Raw genomic sequence first — 20819 nt, forward strand, 5'->3', positions numbered from 1 at the left:
CAGTCCACTGGGAGACATTCTCTGTCAGCGACACAGCATGTTGTTAACAGTCAGATGGGGAAAGGGCTTTCTAGGTGACAATGGGGGAAACATAATAATTAATTTCAAGTCCCTCCCTAATAGGGTTTAACAAGAGGGTTAGGCGTTAAGACGTGAGCCCGATGGTTCTAATTTAGAGGCAAATGCAGTCAGTGAACCCAGGATTGTGAAATACCAACAAAATAACCCTGTTTGTTCTTAAACCAATTATAGTCACTAAAGCCTTTTAGCTTCATTTGCAGTTGGAAGGTGGAGATAATGCTATTGCTGTAATTAATACGACACCAGCTGAGCTAGGAGAGAAGAAAGCCCCAGGACTGTCTCTCTCTCTCTCTCTCTATTAGAACAAGATTCCTCCTCCCTCTGACTGGAAACAAGCAGGAAATGCCACTTCAAAGAACACTTTATGACAATAGAAAGGGCATTTCCAGTAGGCCAAAAGGAAGTACTGATGCTTTACAGGAAGATTAACAATACCTCTCTTCTTAAGATAAACTGAGAAACAGAACACTGCAAACATTTAAACTTGTAGAGCAGAGAATGTGGGAGGGTTTAGTGCTGAAGGAAGAAATCAAATGAAGGGAGGAGCCGGTGAAGAGAACTACGACGTGCCAGATCTGGATGCCAACAGCAGTGATACCTTTTGGCAGAACGTTCTGTCACCGTGCTCGAACATGGGCCTCAGGGTACTGTCTAATGCAGGCCGATAACTCTGCTTCCATTGCCTCTGCAGGGCCTTTCATTGAAAATCATCTTCCCAATACAACGGGGAGAGAGAGAGCAGAACGCAGCTCATTACGGAGCACCGAGCTCTTCACACACAGTTTCTCACACAGGGGTCTCTGGTGTTATTTGTGGCAGTGTACAATTAAGCAATAGCTCACGACAGGCCGTGGTATATGCTCATTATATCACAGCTAAGGGGCGTGGTTCGGCCCAACGCGAAGCGGAGGGTCGACAACCCCCTTAGCTAGAAAAATAAACACTCTAATTTAAATAGTTTTTATTAGTAAATAATGATGTTCAAAATAAAATAGTCCCTCCGTTGCCTTCTGCACGAAACATAGTGCGAGGTGGTTGCTATGCAACAACATTAACAGCTAGCGAACATATTAGACAGAGAGCGTTGATTAGGGCTGTGCGATTATGGTAAAAATTATAATCACGATTATTTGGGTCAATAATTGATATCACGATTATTTTGACGATTATTCATTGACCATTTATTGAACTTTAAAACAAATAATATTTTACCAATAAACAAGATCAACAAATATATTGGAGCGCACTTCCAAAACCATACTAAACATATATTATTAATATGATAAATAAAAATAAATTAGACCAAAATAAATTAAATCAAATATGATGCAGTGCACTGTCACAACCTACTGAAAACTCCTTAACATATAGCCAACATTTTGGTAAAACATATTCAACATATTCCACTCAGTCAAACGTTGAAGGCTGGCCAACCGTCATGGTCCAGAAGTAACAGGAAATAAATGTTGAACTACAATTTAAGATCAAATAAAAATGTTTAGGCCACCATGGCAAATGCTGGTAGGGCTGCTCATGTCATCTCTTAAAGATTTTTTGCAAGAAACACCAGCCTGTTTACATGGTCTGGTTTCAGAGATGAGCGCAGGCAGGTGACAATATTGCCACCTGTACTGAAGACCCTCAGCCACACCCCGACACATGGGGTGACGCCGGCCAATCACAAAACTTTGATGCGTTCAAGTGCATTATTCTGGCACAGGAAGATTATGTTACAGGACATTAACGATAAAACAGAATATTGTTGTTCTATTTTTAGACACATCTCGCGATCGACTGGTTGGGCACCCCTCGGCTAGACCATAGGTCCGTTGTGGTCGCAAAGTAGTCAGCTGAAGCCACATCTCTCTCAACTTCCCCACGGCATTTGTCATATAGTGCAGGCAGCGCAGACCTGCTGAAATAATACCGAGACGGCATCGCGTAACGTGTGTCCAACGTGTTGACAAGTTGCTTAAAGCCCTGGTTGCCAACAGTGCTAACTGGGCACATATCTTTAGCGATGTGAAATGTATCTCCAGGTCTCCCTTGAAAAAGAGATCATTGATCTCAATGGGATTTTACCTGGATAAATAAAGGTTTTGAATTATTTTTTTAATTGTAAAGACAAAGTACTTGCAAATAGTGGAAATAGTTTTACCCTTCTTTTTAACGAGTTGCTGCTCTTGTTCTGACATCTTCGCTCGCGCTGAACACTCACAACACATGTCACTCTCACGTGGCCGAGTGGGCTTTTAGGGAGGGGCGAAAGCGCACCCAGCAAAATAATCGTATTTTGTCAATTATGCTGTTTTCATAATCGTCGCAAGCCGTAATCGCGATTAAAATACGATTAATTGCACAGCCCTAGCGTTGATCGATTATTTGGCTATTTATTTTCATTCATTTGTATGTTGCCGTTTATTGTGCACCCACTGAAAACCTGTCCAGCATCAGTAGCATGGCTTACGAGGTTACTTGTATAGGTTGAGGTTGTTCTAGGCTGTTGCTTGGCGTAGCGAGAATATTGCTCCACTTTCTCCGGTCCCCGAGATTTGGCTTCCAGTAGCTCTGGAGAGAGCGTTCGCACCTGTGGCCACTAACCATCATCTCTCTGCTTTGTTTCAAGACCCGCATCAGAAAGCTTTTGAAAGGTGGTACTTCTCCAGTTGGTCTACCTGCTCTTCACGTAGCTCTGCATGTCGTCATTTAGGTTTTTTTTTTTTCTGGAGGTCGAAGTTAATCTTAAATGTTTCCATCTTATGCTTTGTAAGTTTGTTTTCGTAACGGAAGAAATGTAAATATATTTATAAAACTGACGAGTCAAATCAAGCAATCTGATTGGTCGATAGTGTTTTTGCGGACCTCTTTGATTACAGATTTGAAAACATCGTTGCTTGCTTTAAAGGTAGCACAATTCATTATGTCAAACCTTGGAAAGTATCTAGATATCCTGCCCTAATGCCAAAGGAACTGCACACTGGATATGTTTTGCCATTTGATGTCTATGTCTGGACCGCTGCGTAAAAAGGAGGGTTTCTGCCCGTTACTTCTCCGCCGCTTTCTTGTTCCAGTTTGAAAAGCAAACTTTTCAGCCCAACTGTATACTGTTTTTCTCAGACGCGGAGGGATACTGACTTGTTGTGAAAAGTAACTTACAATTCTACCCGTGGTATACGCTCAGTATATCACGGCTAAGAATCAGATTGCTTGATTTGACTTGTCCGTTTTATAAGTATCTGCATTGGTGTGTTCCTGCTTAGTATGTCTGCATTTGTGCACAAACATCTCCTGAAGTTAGGAATGAATACGCAGGGCGGTGGTGGCGAAGTCGATAGGGACTCGGCTTGGCAACTGGAAGGTCACCAGTTCAAGTCCCGGCAAGACCAAGTGCTACCGAGGTGTCCCTGAGCAAGGCACCGTTCCCCACACTGCTCCCCGGGCGCCGTTCAAAATGGCAGCACACTGCTCCTAACACTAGGATGGGTCAAATGCAGAGAAACAATTTCTCCACGAGGGATTAATAAAAGTCTATCTTAGTATCCCTTTCTCTATGACTCATCGACAACAAATGTGAAAATCAACAGTCAATTAGTCATAGGCCTCTTTTCATATGCATTGTTTGTTGGTTGTATATTAATACCATCTTTACCCCAAAACACAGCATGAGACAGTGGCAGTATCAACAAAGATTAGCTTCATGCACAGCAAGAAGTGGCTAATTACGTCCTGCCCTTCGTTGCATCTCTTGTGATACGCATGCTAATGAGCGCATAATTACCTTCAAATATTTGAGAACTCTGCAACTGACTCCGCAGGTTTACTTTGAAACCTCTAGGGTGGCGCCAGAAATATGACTTCAATGACAAACATATGACACAGTACTTCGATCAGATGGTTTAGCAGAGCAAGTAGAGCGAAATCAGCAACAGGAAATGGCTGCGACCTGTTCTTCATGCTGTTATTTACAATCACAAACCGAGGCTGTGTTTTACTGAAGCAGAAGTAGCACGGTCAGTGATGAGAGCAGCACGGCATCAACACTTTGATATGTCCAACAGAAAAGAATAAGGACAGGGCAATCGGTAATAATGTTAGAAAAGGTTGCCTGCAGTCACGGACTGCCAACATCAAACCATTTGAAAAGCCAGAGGGGGCATTGTTGCACAGTGCGGAGCGGTCAAAAGACGGATAACGGAGCACTGCAGCACTAACTCTTTGCTCTGATTTACTGAAGAATATACTTCCTAATATTAACCTGATATACCTGCTCTACTTTAGAACATACACACCTCTAAAATGTGTTCAATTGCTTGAGTAGATTAAGGCAATTACCTTCCAGTGTAATCCAATGACCCCCACATCAACTGGTGTATAACCGAGGGACAACAACGATCCAACAATTTATTTGTAGTTAATATCCTAAGCTGTGGAAATTAGCCACCTCACTGCTCTCCCAGTGATTGCAAATGATCACTTGTTATAAAAGCATGTATAGAGTACCAGCCGCTAACACTATCATCATGGAGCCTTTAAAACGCAGGGCATTGTGAACCCTTTCCGAATAAATGACTGTTGGATATGTTCGCTTGCTGAATGGCTCACAAAGGCCAATTGCCGGATTGCATTCTTTTCAGAAAGCAACCGTGTAATCAGTAGAGAAGTCGTAACCATACATCCGTACAAGCGCAGATGCATTTTTTTGTGATATTACACTGTCCTTATTAAATGGAATGGAAAAAACAAGTTTACTACCCCGCCAATCGTTTCATTTAACAGCCTAATTGAGTAGCAGAGGCCAGGCGTGAATTCTCGGACAACAATTTGCAGCCTGCAGCAAATAAATAACAATATGCATCTAATGATATATTTATAGGCCAGGTTCTTGTGTTGCTGTGTTTGCTGAGCCTTATATATTTATTTATTTATTTCAGTTTTCAATAAGTTACGTGGCTGCTGAAAGGTGTTGATTGTGGTTTCACAAGGACTGTCGTGGTTTGATAACAAGGGGAGACATTCTTAACTCTTACTTCTGAGAGGTGCAAAAAGCATGACTGTTCTGATTATGCACTCAAAGGCTTACATTTTCAGATGTTCGGGCTGGAATCATGGTTTAAATTTGGTGGGGTTTTTTTACAGAACAAAGAGTTTATAATTGTTAGTGACTACCGTTCTTCGTAATGAGAAATATCAGGATTTCTGAGAAATTAACCACAGCAAGTGTATTGACATTTGCACCCAACTGCTTATTCAACATCCTTACAAAGCATTTCATACATTTTTATTAAGTTTACTAGAACCCTTACGTCACTCACTATTATCACTTATGAAGGTCAAAGTAAGTCTGTGATAAATTCTTCCATCACAAATGTGACTATTGTAACAAAAACAAATTGCTCTTCATAAATGACGGTATAAACTGTTCATAAGCTGGTGTTGAATTGTTATGCAATTTCAGGAGAGCTAAAATAATATCTATAAGAAATATTTAAATCATTTTAGTCATTGCTTTAGGGAACTGTGATTGCAATTATCTGACGTTTTATAGATTAGTAATCAGCAGACTAGTTGTTAATGAAGTTAATACCTAGTCATATCAACATTACTAAAGCAAATACTGAAGAAAGTGTAAGTCTTAACGCTCAGGTAGAAAACTCGATAGCCCAATGAAAATTCTTTCCATGTTCCCAGAATCTCGGTATTTTCTTTTTTGTTTCTCAAGGAAACTGAGGTGTCAGCTGAGACGACTTCATCTAGATCCCCAAAGGTGATCACAGAGCAGAGCTGGCCACTCACTGAAATCTAACACACACACACACCACACACACACACACACACACACACACACACACACACACACAACACACACACACACACACACACACACACACACACACACACACACACACACACACACACACACACACACAACACACACACACACACACACACACACACACACACCACACACACACACACACACACACACACACACCACACACACACACACACACACACACACACACACACACACACACACACACACACACACACACAATCAAATGCCAGGCGTACTGAAAGGCTGTCTCTTGCCGCACGTGGCAATCCCAAGCCCGACTGCGAACACAATCAATGACTGACATCTCCATTACGAGTCCCCAAAACAACCCACGGGACATTTTAGAAGTGACACATGACACATTAATGGGCTGCAGATGATATTAAAGCTGACATTTCTATAAACTGAATAGTCCCATAGCTCTTGAGCCCTATGATTTCTGCTAGACAAGTATTTCAACATGTGGGATTAGAAGACCCAAAACCAATAGAGTATAATGACTGGAAAACATAACTCTGGGCAAGTTAACTCGGGCACAATAAATCATTTTGGTGGAGAATATCTTCTAGCTCATGGGACTTTAATAACAGCTTGTAAGTTGATGCTGTTGGCACTCGACTTTAACTCTACATACAACCCAAGACATACCTGCCAACCGCCTACGGTTAGTCTTCTGGGGTACCTGGGAAGTGAGTTTTCCCAGGGAGCCCGTTCTTTTAGCCCATACTTGACCCACAGAGACAGACAGGAGGTCCTGGCACAGCTACAGCTCAGCTGCAAGCTCATCACTCTGCTAGAATAAAGCCTCCACCAGTGGTCAGCTAGAAGATGCTACGAATACTAAACACAGAGTGGGTTCACAGCCTTACACTCCCTGCCAATTCTTCCCTCTAGTTGTTATCCTCTACGTTAAACCGTGTTTCCATAAAGCAGTTGTGCTGACCATTCTCTTGATATAGTGTCTCCTATGAAGAAAAGTCTAATCTAAGGAAATCAATGCTTTTGTGGGAGAGTATTTTAAAAGTACACCTAAAAGTAGATGATGGCTTGTAAGCAGGGGGACAAATTATAAACGAATAACAATCCATAGGGAAGATACATTAAAACCGTTTTTTATTTTAATCAAAAGTAATTTTCCCATGCAGCCATAATAAAGAAATGTTTTACTTTTATTTTAATAAACCTGTAGAGATTTCATATTCCTGCCAGTAGTCATCAACACACATAGTTCATTGTTGATATCTTATAGATGAAAGTAGTCAAGTGTTAACCTAATCTGTTTAAGATTATGAACCAACGACTTGTTACAACCATGTCAATATCCTGCCTGATCAAATATGGCAGATAAAAGGCTCTTTTATATCAATTTCATCGTGCCGACTCTAAATTATGTAATAAGCCATGTCTGCATCAGCAACCTTTGTTTCACATTGACGTGTTACACACCATAAGCCATCTGTCAGGCTAGCAGAAGCAGCACAGCAGGACTCCTTTCAGACAATGCACAGGCTGCTTGGCACTTCTGCAATCAATACTCGGGGAGGGTACTGGAGACCTCCTGCCTGTGTAGCCCAGCCAATCGCACTCGTCATATATGATCAACCCATATGTGTGTGTCCTTTCTTCTTCATGTCTCGGTGCCTTTGACAAACTGCCCAGAAAGACCATCACGGCTCATTGCAATTGTCATTGACGTCCACGCACGTTCATCCCTACGTGTGTCACCTTTAACTACAAAGTCAGTTTGCTTTTCAAGTCAAATTGTGTCATCTTCTACCACCAAAGGCAACCAATTGCATTTACTGAGCAACCATTAAGTAGGGTAAAGTGTGCTCTTAGGAGTACTTTGGGTCTAAATAACCGATTTCTGTAACTCATTCTGTATCCTACGACAAAAACAGCCGAGATCAAGAATGAGGACAAAGGGTCCTTACAAAGGCTACACAAAATGATTACACAGGGTGTTGAATCATTTCTGATTCATGAGTCATGACATTAAATGTTTAGCACTCTCGAGATTGAATTTTTTCTTTGTCACTGAAGCAGCTCGTTGTTTTGTTGTCAAAAGGTTATACACGTTGGCTTAGTAAACAAATATGGTTACAAATACTGGGTAAACTGCATTGTAATTATAAATCAAATTTCCAGCTGTGTATCCGCTTCATGCTCCTTCCATGTCAACCTCTGTGATCACAGCGACACTCAAAACAAGATGCAGAAGTGTTCCAGCTTTGTTTCAGTGGTGGGGAGCCAAAAAGGAATCGTGTGGAACCACTTATGCACTGATTAAATAGGCCAGCTGTCATTTGTCTTAGCTACCATCTCACAGCAAGCCATCGGGAGCTGTACTATTAGAATTGCTTCACCAAGCAGCATGGCCCATAGTTAGTTAATATATGATTCTCTTTCAAAATGAATAACAGCAAAGTCGTACTGACCACCAAAGAGAGAAGAGGAAGATGATGGGCAAAGTTTTCTCTTATACTTAGAGGCTAATGAATACTTACAGAGTATATCATCAATACATTATAAAGATTGTTTTTAAGGTTTTATCTGATGCCAACTGATGGAAGCCCTTGCATTTTGCAGGCAGAATTACAAACTGGGTGTCTGTGGCGACATTCACGAAAGAAAAGAAGAAAAAACACACAGTTTGTGATGCGTTTCCCATCACCTATCAATGTTTGGTGCACCAGAGAGGGTAACGCAATAGCGTAGTTCTTCTGAAAGTCACCAGTTTCAATGGCAGAAAAAAGAAAGAAAAGAGCAATGACATGAAGACAACATTTTGGAAACAAGTGAAAGTGAAAAAAAACCTGCAAATACCACTTATAAGTGTCAGTCCCTCGCCAAAACAATGAGATCGTTAAAATTTTAACTAAATAATTTTGCTTTCAAAGCTTAATTTACTTATACGATAACAAATACCAAAAATATCCCATTAAGGGACATTTTTACAATAGCCAATCAATGTAAGAATTACTAGCACACAGCTATCTCAAACTGTGAGCTAATTCACACCACAAGTGACCGCAGTGTCCCTATATACAAATAGCGGTGGCTTATTATTATTAAAATAATAATAAGTGGCGACCCTTTTTCGTTTTTGATTGTTTGTTATGTGTATTTGTGTTCAATGAAGGTGTATTTTTGCTAAATCTTGAGACATTGCCACTGTATGTACTGGCAGGGCCGATTTTTGACAGGCATAGTAAGTGATGAAAGTGGGGGATGTTGGCTTATCAGGCGCCCGCAGCTCACAGCCAAAGTGCGAGTGTGGGAGCGAGAGAGCAAGTGAGGGAGAGAGAGAGAGAGAGAGGGCGCACCGGTACCGGCGCTGTTGTTATTAGAATCTGGTGCTAGCTGCGCTAACGGATATAAGAAGTAGGGATGGGAATTTGAAAGCAAATGTATATTCGACCCCCCAAAAAACGGTTAACCGGTTAACCGAAATGTACATATCCTATAAAAAAAAATTGGGCAATTTTTTTTTTAACCATTTTTTTTTTCTTTTTTTTTTGCCCAATTTTTTTTCAATAATTTTTGGAAATAAATACATACATGTTCAAATAAGTGTTGAAACCAAGTCGAATTTGTCAAATGTATTGAACTGGTGATCACAGTTTGACAGCTATAGGCCTACAGCTTTCATGTGTGGAGGCGATTCACAATCAGCCCAGCTGTAGAGAAGACCCTCTCAGCTGGAACGGAGGTTGCGGGTATAGCAAGGTATAGCAAGGTATAGCATGTGTACGTTTAATTTGGCAGAGTTTGACCACTACACCGCACTCACTAACCTGGTCGAAATATTTCCACACATTAGGCCTACTCCTTTTTGACGCCATGTCTGTTGTGTAGGACTCTTCTTGGAGTGTAAATCATTTCCGGACTATGACTGGTAAAATATGTTGAATACCGGCAAAACTAAATCTCTCCAGTCAAAATGTCCATGTACTTTGCCGCCACACACGGTTGCCAAGCAGCGCTTATCTCTCTATGCTAACGAATTTAAAGAGCTTTTCTACAACCAGGTGGAAGAGAGCTCTCTCCTGAGAGGCTCAAATAACCTCAGCTCAGTGAGGTTAAGGCACACCTTGATATGATCAATATAATTATTAATGAGACTAAATGAAAAACAGGTATAAAATACTATATGACAGTAACAAAAAAGTTGTTAAAAATAACAAGAATAGAGTTTAAAAGGGGAGTGATTTGTAAAATATCCAAAAAGAAAAATATGCTTACAGTTCTGTTTCATATGGGTGTTGAGAGATGTATCCATAGATCTCTTCATGTTGCTCTCAAAGTGCACCAGATTGATGCTTTTAACTTCAATATTTTAAAAAAAATCTTCCCGGGGGAGCACGCCCCCGGACTCCCCTAGAGGAGGTTAGGTCCCCCTTCCACTTAAATCATGTTCTCTGAAGAACCAGCACCTTACCGTGGTAGAGAGGTTTGTGTGCCCTGATGAACCTGGGGGCTGTGTTGTCTGGAACCTTGTGTTCCTGGTAGGGTCTCCCATGGCAAATTGGTCTCAGGCAAGGGGCCAGACTAAGATTGGTTCAAAAGACCTCATGAAAGGAAAAACAAGAAGTGAGGATACCCGGCCCGGAGGAAGCCCGGGGTCCCCTTCTGGAGCCAGGCCCAGAAGGAGGACTCGTCGGCGAGCGTCTGGTGGCCGGGCTTGCCACGGAGCCCGGCCGGGCCCAGCCCGAAAAGGCAACGTGGGCAACACCTCCGCTTCTCTGTCCCGCGGGCCCACCACCTACGGGAAACATCGATGGGGTCGGGTGCGCTGCCAGACGGGTGGCAGTGAAAGCGGAGGGTCTCGACGGACCAGACCCGGGCGGCAGAAGCTGGCTTTGGGGACGTGGAACGTCACCTCTCTGGGGGGGAAGGAGCCGGAGCTTGTGCGGGAGGTGGAGCGGTACCAGTTGGATCTGGTTGGGCTCACCTCTACGCACAGCGTCGGCTCTGGAACCTTACTTCTGGATAGGGGTTGGACTCTATTCTTCTCCGGAGTTGCTCAAGGTGTGAGGCGCCGGGCGGGTGTGGGGATACTCACAAGTCCCCGGTTAGGTGCTTCGTTGTTGGAGTTTACCCCAGTGGACGAGAGGGTCGCCTCCCTACGCCTGCGGGTTATGGGGGGGAAAACTCTGACTGTTGTGTGTGCTTATGCACCCAACAGCAGTTCAGAGTATTCGGCCTTCTTGGAGACCCTGGAAAGAGTCCTGTATGGGGCTCCTGAAGGGGACTCCTTAGTCTTGCTGGGAGACTTCAACGCACATGTGGGCAATGATGGAGACACTTGGAGGGGCGTGATTGGGAGGAACGGCCCCCCTGATCTGAACCGGAGTGGTGGTTTGTTACTGGACTTCTGTGCTAGTCATGGATTGGCCATAACAAACACCATGTTCGAACATAAGGATGCTCATAAGTGTACGTGGTAACAGAGCACCCTAGGCAGAAGGTCCATGATCGATTTCGTTATCGTATCATCGGACCTGAGGCCGTATGTTTTGGACACTCGGGTAAAGAGAGGGGCGGAGTTGTCAACTGATCACCATCTGGTGGTGAGTTGGGTCGAGTGGCGGGGGAAGCCTCTGGATAGACCTGGTAAGCCCAAACGTGTAGTTCGGGTGAACTGGGAACGTCTGGAGGAGGCCCAAGTTCAGGAGGCCTTCAACTCACACCTCCGGCGGAGCTTTCGGGCATTCCTGTGGAGGTTGGGGACATTGAACCAGAGTGGTCGGTGTTCAAAGCCTCTATTGCCGAAGCCGCGGTGGGGAGCTGTGGTCTCAAGGTCTTAGGTGCCTCAAGGGGCGGTAACCCTCGAACCTCCTGGTGGACACCGGTGGTCAGGGAAGCCGTCCGACTGAAGAAGGAGGCCTTCAGGGATTTGTTATCCCGGGGGACTCCCGAAGCAGTTGCAAGGTACCGACAGGCCCGAAGGGCAGCAGCCTCATCCGTGGCCGAGGCAAAGCAGCGGGTGTGGGAGAAGTTCGGAGAAGACATGGAGAAGGACTTTCGGGCGGCACCAAAGTTGTTCTGGAAAACTGTCCGACACCTCAGGAGGGGGAAGCAGGGAACCATCCAAGCTGTGTACAGTAAGGATGGGACGTTGTTGACCTCAACTGATGGAGTGTTGGGACGTTGGAAGGAACACTTTGAGGAACTCCTGAACCCGACAACTCCGCCCTCTATGTTAGAGGCAGAGCTGGAGTATGACGGGGGATCAACGCCAATCTCCCGGGGGGAGGTCACTGAGGTCGTCAAACAACTCCACAGTGGCAAAGCCCCGGGGGTGGATGAGATCCGCCCGGAAATGCTGAAGGCTCTGGGTGTTGAGGGACTGTCATGGTTGACACGTCTCATCAACGTTGCGTGGAAGTCGGAAACGGTACCGAAGGAGTGGCAGACCGGGGTGGTGGTCCCCCTTTTCAAAAAGGGGGATCAGAGGGTGTGTGCCAATTACAGAGGCATCACACTACTCGGCCTCCCCGGGAAAGTTTACTCCAAGGTACTCGAAAGGAGGGTCAGGCCGATTGTCGAACCTCAGATTGAGGAGGAACAATGCGGATTCCGTCCTGGTCGTGGAACGACGGATCAGCTTTTTACTCTCGCAAGGATCCTGGAGGGGGCCTGGGAGTACGCTTATCCGGTCTACATGTGTTTTTGTAGACTTGGAGAAGGCGTATGACCGGGTTCCCAGGGAGTTACTGTGGGAGGTGCTGCGGGAGTATGGGGTGAGGGGGTCTCTACTCAGGGCCATCCAATCTCTGTACTCCCAAAGCGAGAGCTGTGTCCGGGTCCTCGGCAGTAAGTCGGACCCATTTCCGGTGAGGGTTGGCCTCCGCCAGGGCTGCGCTTGTCACCAATCCTGTTTGTAATATACATGGATCGGATTTCGAGGCGTAGTCGTGGGGGGGGGGGGGTCTGCAGTTCGGTGGACTAAGGATTGCACCACTGCTTTTTGCAGATGATGTGGTTCTGATGGCTTCATCGGTCTGCGACCTTCAGCACTCACTGGATCGGTTCGCAACCGAGTGTGAAGCGGCTGGGATGAGGATCAGCACCTCCAAATCTGAGGCCATGGTTCTCAGCAGGAAACCGATGGACTGTCCACTCCAAGTAGGGAATGAGTCCTTACCCCAAGTGAAGGAGTTCAAGTATCTCGGGGTCTTGTTCTCGAGTGAGGGATCAATGGAGCGTGAGATGGGCCGGAGAATCGGAGCAGCGGGAGCGGTATTGCAGTCGCTTTACCGCACCGTTGTGACGAAAAGGGAGCTGAGCCGGAAGGCAAAGCTCTCTGTCTACCGGGCCATTTTCGTTCCTACCCTCACCTATGGTCATGAAGGATGGGTCATGACCGAAAGAACGAGATCGCGGATACAAGCGGCCGAGATGGGTTTCCTCCGCCGGGTGGCTGGTGTCTCCCTTAGAGATAAGGTGAGAAGTTCGGTCATCAGGGAGGGACTCGGAGTTGAGCCGCTCCTCCTTCGCGTCGAAAGAAGCCAGTTGGGGTGGTTCGGGCACCTAGTTAGGATGCCACCTGGGCGCCTCCCTAGGGAGGTGTTCCAGGCACGTCCAGCTGGGAAGAGACCAAGGGGTAGACCTAGGACCAGGTGGAGGGATTATATCTCTTCGCTGGCCTGGGAGCGCCTTGGGATCCCCCAGTCAGAGCTGGTTGATGTCGCCAGGGAAAAGAAAGTTTGGGGCTCTCTGCTGGAACTGCTACCCCCGCGACCCGACCACGGATAAGCGGGAGAAGATGGATGGATGGATGGATAGGATACTAAATACATTTGCACACATCTTGTGTCCATATCTTTCTGTGTTGGTGGTCATGTCACACCGTGCACGTGCATGCATGCATGCGTGAGTCATGGTGAGATATCTGGATTAAGAGGTTGCTTTTTCTTTGCACAGCATGAAAGAAAGGCGAAATGAATGGGCTGTGATTTTAGTTTTTTTAAGCAGAGGTTGAGTTCAATCATTTGTACGGCCCTCGGAGGATGTTGTAAAAATTGAAAGGAAAAAGGTTCCCCACCACCCCTGCTGTAAATAATAATAAAAACCCTTGATTTATAACATCTCTATCTCCTATTGATCTGAGTAGAATAGCCAGTTAATTGAAGCATTATAGCACAGGCCTTTGTCAGATGGTATATTACGCTGTTTTTTTTCTGCTTCGAATAGTTCTCTTTTTTCACCATACCTGTGTTTGCATCACTGTAACCAATGAGCACCTGCATGTGTATGAGAATGGCCCTGACTCCATTTCAGCCCAGATTTACAAACTCCTGGCAGGACAAGCTCAAGCCTCACACTGAATTTTAAAAAAGTGAGTGAGGGACTGCAATATAAGAGGGAAAGAATGATGTGTAAAGACTGATGTTGTTCTATAATCGTCTGAAACTGTTAAGTCATGATCTGAAACGGTTACCAAAGAAAAAGGGAAACTCAAGTTGCTGCTACACTTTATTTGATTTATCTAAAATTAAGCACTTTTAAGATGCACATATTTTCAAAAGCTATTTTATTTATTTTCTCTATTCTATTTGTAAATGCAGCCCGAGAGGAACATTACACATATCCACAGTATTTAAGTAATGTTAATTTACAATAAATATTGTTGTTTTTGTACTTTCTTTATTTGATTGGCAGTCAGTTGTTGATTACATGCAGACGTTGATAAAGCTACAGGTCACTTCAATATATTTCACACTAATTCATGAAGCAAGTTAGACATTTGATGTTCCGGACCTTTGCATGGGGACATTTTCTCTAACTGGACCTCGTTGAATTTTAGTTGAAGACCCCTGCCCTAGAGGATGAGATGTCCACCACCCAATTAAAAAATGTTCATACAATACTGAATACATTTGAAGCCATGTTGACGTATATGACCCATGTCAATAAGTTTCTGTTTTTGTAGTGTATTTGTCTTTTGTAGAGATTTTTAATTTATTCTTTATATATAAAATCTTGCCTAGGGCAGCAAATTGGCTAGAACCGGCCCTGGTACTAGGCCTCAAGAGCCTTTCTTGAGCTGGCAGACACATAGAAACAAATTGGCGGGGCGTACTTCGCACGCAAAAAATTCCATGCGCTTTGCGCTCACATTATGCTGGGCCCACGTGCCTTAGCACCGCTGCTATGGCTCCATCCTAGGGGAAACACTGGACCTAAACTCATAAAGTCACAAGTCAAGTTTTACAGATGATGCAGAGCTGGCTAAAAGAAAGGGGAAGATGCTGTGTTGACTCATCTGTACAGCCGCTCAATAAGTGCAGCACAGTTAAATGTGGGGGAAAACTAGAGCAGAATGAGTTCCCAGGTGGAGGTTGTATGCAGTATTCTGCACACAGGCAAAAACAAACAATCCAACGCCATGATGCACAAACTCATAAATTGGAAATAATAGTGTTAGCTTAGCTCTCAGGCGCCAGGTGATCGCTCAAGAGTCTCACAGTGAGTGCTAAATAAAAACACTTATTGGTCACCAAAACAAAGGAAGTATGTGCTAGACAAATAGTAACGTGGTTCTGTGTATGCTTTAATTTGATCACGTCCCTCTGCTGCAAAAGACTAGCAATGTGCCGTTTTATTTATGAGCAACGGTGGCTGATCATAAACACCACCTGGCTGTACGAGACCAAACAAAGATTAAACTGTTTTCCTCCCGATAAGACAAAATCCCCACTCTTCTGCTACCCTCCACAGCAGCTCCCTTCTTCTGCTGGCTCCTTCCTATTAAATCAGCTTCTATATTTCACAGTAGTAAAAGCACTCCAATTTTGGCAACTCAGCTTCTTTTCTTGGAACAACTTTAAGCGTATGGAGACAGAAATCAGGTGCCTTCTTTCTCTAAAACTCAACTGTGTAGTCAATATTGTAGAATGCTTGGTTATGTCAGAATTAATAGCTGCGACATCTGGCAGGGAGTACGGCGATGACAAGAGCCACACTTTTCCCCCTTTCATATGTATTGTTCTTCAAGCAGACGCGAGACCTGTTCTCAATGAAATGTAATAAAAGGAAATTCTAGCTTATTAAACCAAGAAGTAATCTGATAAAAGGGAATGACACAAAGTTCACCCTCTCAAATTTTACAGCAAATAGCTTCAGCCAAAGCAATAAGATCTGTGTAAAATACGAGGCAGGGTGTTTTAAACACATGGTTAGAATTTATGTAGTAACCGAGACTGTGTTTTAATTGCAACCATATTTGTGAGCTTACTGCAGTTGTGGGTGGGAGATGGTTTTTGTTTAGGTGCAGGGCGGGGGCTTCACAAATTACTTACGGCTTCAGTCGTCTCTATTTTCTGCTCCGAATGTGTCACTCACCGCTAACATGTTCCAAATGAGAGCTGTCAAGGGTTGTCAGTCCTATTGGCCTGCAGTCTGCCACACACCAGTTTAAAATATGAAATAATGAATCATAGCCACACCAGAGAGTGTCACATTTAGAGCTTGTGTGTATGTGTGTGTCCAATTTTCGCCTTAGATAAGCTGTGAAACTGACCTACAGGAAGCAGCATGTCCTTACCGACCAAACCTGCAACTGCAAGCCAGCAGAGAAAAACAAATTGACTGGATTTTGTACTAATGAACTTTTTCTATGTTCTGATATGGTATTATGAAACCCATAGAGAAGTGGAAAACATTTGTCATGACAGCAGCACATCTCACAAGGGTTATTTAAAGTCTCGAAAGCGATGCGTAGATACAGATAATAGCCCTGTTGCTTAGTGTTTCCTGGTTTTATTTTCTAGAAGCAAAAGCCTCTGAGGTCACTCTTAAGGAACAGAAACATCCTGATGAAACTGAATTAATGAAACAACACTTGACATTAAAATTAAAAATAAATTCTGGTTAGTTCATCACTGAAGTGGAAGACGACTGAAAAACATTTCTCAGGTTTGAGATGACACGAAAATAACTACTTCCTGTTCCATTTTATTATTGCTGGTTGTGATGTCACGAGAAAAGAACGGTGTAGTAAAATTAGCTCTAGGTTAAGACTGATATTAATATTTAAGTGATTGATAGATCGCCTCACTCCACTTTTATGATATGATAAGGGGTCAAAGATTGAGGTAAAGCCCTGAGCCTGAAAAACCTTAACTTCCATTTGAAGTGAGTCAATAATTCTGATTTTGTGCGACTGCCTCATGAATGCCAATTAATTCTGACAATTCAGCAGATCAGCGGAGTTAACTGCGGTCTGATGGGCAGCATTCTGAACATGCCAGTGGAAGTGAAGACATTGTTTGGAGAAGGAAGTAGAGCTAATGCCTCAGGGTAACAATTATCCTGAGAAACAATGTAAAAAGCAATAATGTGTGTTGCCTCTGGTGGGATGAGGAGGATTCTAGACGCATTAAGAACATGAGTTTCCAAAATCAAGTCAAGCTGCAAACATACCAAAACGTATTCAGTGGGAACAAGTCTTACAACACAAACCGATGCCTGTATAGCCCAGTGATGGAAGAATCCGATCCTTAACATAGGTAAAAATGGCAATAAAACTGGTGCCACTGGTGCCATTGCAGCGGCCCATTTTTGAATGTCATTGTTGCATTTTGTTTCCTATCTATCTTCTGCAGTGTTATAGCAAAGGCAAACTAAGCCTCAACCTTTAGAAGTACAGAAGAAGTTCTTAAAGAATCATGGGTAATACTAGTCATATACTGTTGTAGCTATTGGACCTCGGAATGAAGTCAATGTCAATGGTAAATCTGCCTTAAAAATGTATTTTAGTAGAAGTTAAAAGCAGTATAGAAATACTCAAACTTGTTGAACTGCCCTACTGCTGTTAGAACAGGGAAGTACAGAGTTGTCATTACTCACTACAGCTAGGGTGTGGCAATGTTGATGAAATCAAATATCATGACATTCATAATGAGTTTAGATGGATATTGGTGGTCGAAAAGGATTTCAAAGAAAAATATAGAAAAAGACAATTCTGTGATGGATGTGATAGCCGAAAGGGCCTTAAATGTGGGGTAGGTAATTTTGGAGAAACCAGCTCGAGTGCGCTGGAATGATTGGTCGTGCTTTTTACAGTACTACGGCTTCCACAGATGAAATGTTTTTACGGATTTTTTGTCAAAGCACTTAAGATATTCATTGCTATCGGGATGATAAGAGCATTCCATGGAATATAACAAAAAGTGTATCTCGAGCCGGTTTCTCAAACTTACATACTGCACCTTTAAGTGTTCATTTCATTGTAGAAGATCGTAAGAATGATGCCACAAATTACAAAAAAACACAGCTTTGAAGACTAGGAAACACCGATTTGGTTACATTATCATCATAGCTGAAACAATTAGGGATTTTCCAACAATGTTTAATAATTGAGTTCAAACTTCTCCAGTTTATAGACTACAGAATATATAAGATGACTGGAACATATTTCACTATACAATTCTAACCACAACCAATCATTTGGGTTCACAAAGAGAGCTGAATATAATGAGCTGGTGAGGCCTTTGGTTGCCAGACATAAGGGCCATCAGATAACTAACTACACAAGCAGCCAGGAAAAAGAAGCCATGAATATTTTATGCACTCATATTTTTTTTGCAGTTATTACTGTTACACAAATCTATTATGGTTCAATTTCCAATATTGCTTGCTTTGGTGGATCTACTGTGCAAAGCCTTGCTTCACCAATCATCAAAGTGCTGTAATATGAATCTGCTGCTATGATAACAAAGTTCTTTATTATCACTGCTCTGCTCTATGGAAGAAGACAGTAGCATGCATTATTAATACCGCTGTGAAAAGTCTAAAGGGGACGCTTTTCCTACATACACTAATAAAGCCATGGGGCCCTTATGAGAGTAGTAAATGGTGTGACTAAAGTTTTGCTGAAACAGGAATAGGTCCACAGTGAGTACTGCCAACAAACGAGGGCTAACACAAAGTGCTCATTAGTGCAACTTGGTCAACACATGAAGTATTAAAACTGCAATGGCTGTGCACTGCCATCAATCCTTTGCAGCAGTGATGTGGCAGCTGCCTCTCTTTCCACTATGACTCATCCTCTCTTGAGTTCAGTGGGAACTTAAGATTTGTCAAGACCTTCCACTTATATGAGAAAATACCCAAGCAATCATTATTGTAAAGAAGTCTCACACACACTTAATGTAAACCAGAATGGTTAAATCTAGAAAATAACCAGCGGAATAATCGATAATGGAAATATTTGTTAGTTGCAGCCATATCTGCTCAAGACAAATTGATAGCAGGCTCATACAGCATGGAATGGACTGAAAAGCACAGAGCTCATTTGGAAGCTGCAGAGCGAGATGAGCTTTGGTGTAACCTGCTGAACTCATCCATCAAACAGCATCCCTCACACAGCTGCAAGCCCTCGCTCCCACTAATGGAGAAAGCTAAAAGGGACTCAGTATGCATGTGGCGGGGTACATAGCACACATTAGAAATAACGAACACTGTCCAAAACCAAATTCTTCCGGAAAAAAACATGCAATTTGATGTGGTTGCTGTACAGGACCAGGATGTTTCAGGGGCTACCCAGAACAATCTGAATGGATGATGATATTATTTCAAGCACAGCAGCTATCTTGTTAAACTAAATTATTGTCATATTTCACACTATGTTAAACAAACAAAGAATATATGTTCCGATATATCATCTTTTTAAATGTTTTTCTGGCTTTTGTCTTTATATACGATACATCTTTTCTGAACAAGATAAATACAAAAAACTACAATTACAAGCGTGTGTGATCTGCTGTGCAAACAGTTATGAAAATGTATTCAAAAATCAAATCCAATACAAATAGTAGTTACAGTCTGTGGTCCCTGGGCCCACATTTTCATAAAAAAGAAACTCTGCAGTTTGATTCAAATTATTTTTGAATTAAGTTGTTCAAATAAAATGGTTTATCAGAGTCTGCAGGAAAGTACTTACTCATAGTGCAGAAACAGATTATATAACTGTATTGTTCAAACTGAGAGTAAGATAAGTGATTAAAACACAAGTAAATAGGCTATTAACAATATCCATGTCGGTTCTACAGTTGCAACACATTACATAATGCCCCTGTAGCATTTTCTAAAATAACATCAGTAATACAAGCTGCTTTGTGATGATATATGTTTAGTGTTGCTGAATAATGCCCCACAGGAGAAAGTGGAAGCTAAACGGGAGAGTGCTCTCAACCAATGGTGCCTGGTTTCAAATCCTTTGAGGAATGACAATAGCCTAAATACCCACAAAACAAAAGTTTTTCCCGCGTTGAAGAATGAGACGTAAACACAAACAACAAGACAACTAAACACATACAAGTTGTGCGTCGCCTGTTACTAGCTAGTTAGTTTGTAGCGGAGGCCCCATTACACAGGAAACAGAGCTACAACTAGGCGCGCCTCTAACAATTCCCAATCCACACACAGAGCTCTTTCTCACAATAGACATTCCTTGTTTTGCGTTTTGTGCAAAACTAGCAGGGAAATAACCGACACTTAAACTTTGCATTCGCACAGTTAACGCACATTTGACCACACAAATCCCGTGTACAGCCACACGAGAAACAAAAACAACCAGTCGCTTTCTAATCACAATCCTTCCCAAACTTGTGCAATCTGAGAGCAGAGAGCTAGGACGAGCTAACGATGGAGCATGCAAGTTTTCTTACGTACCAACTCCATACTTTTCCTTTTTAGTGGGCACCCAGCGAGACATTCTCCGTGTCGAGGCTTTCCCGAGTTGTCGTGTAGCCTGTTAGAAAAAGGTCCAAAAGTGACCAGTTGTTATTTATCAGGACTTTTTTCAGTTTTCTCTGAGCTTTGGGGAGCCACTCCGAGCAGCCATTTTCAACCAGTGACAGGACGCTCCGCAAGGGGGAGGAAGGGAACACAC

General features: G+C 43.1%; 1 protein-coding gene across 1 annotated transcript in view; it reads right to left on the minus strand.

The window, feature by feature from the left end:
- The window catches only part of dock1 (dedicator of cytokinesis 1), a 189293-nt gene extending 168474 nt beyond the window's left edge, over positions 1-20819 (minus strand). Inside the window, exon 1 of the mRNA XM_034107070.2 lies at positions 20600-20819. Within this exon, the coding sequence (XP_033962961.1) occupies positions 20600-20642 (43 nt within the window). The 5' untranslated portion in view covers positions 20643-20819. The remainder of the gene's footprint in view (positions 1-20599) is intronic.

Source organism: Pseudochaenichthys georgianus, chromosome 19 (genome assembly GCF_902827115.2).
Source record: "Pseudochaenichthys georgianus chromosome 19, fPseGeo1.2, whole genome shotgun sequence".
Lineage (NCBI taxonomy): Eukaryota > Metazoa > Chordata > Actinopteri > Perciformes > Channichthyidae > Pseudochaenichthys > Pseudochaenichthys georgianus.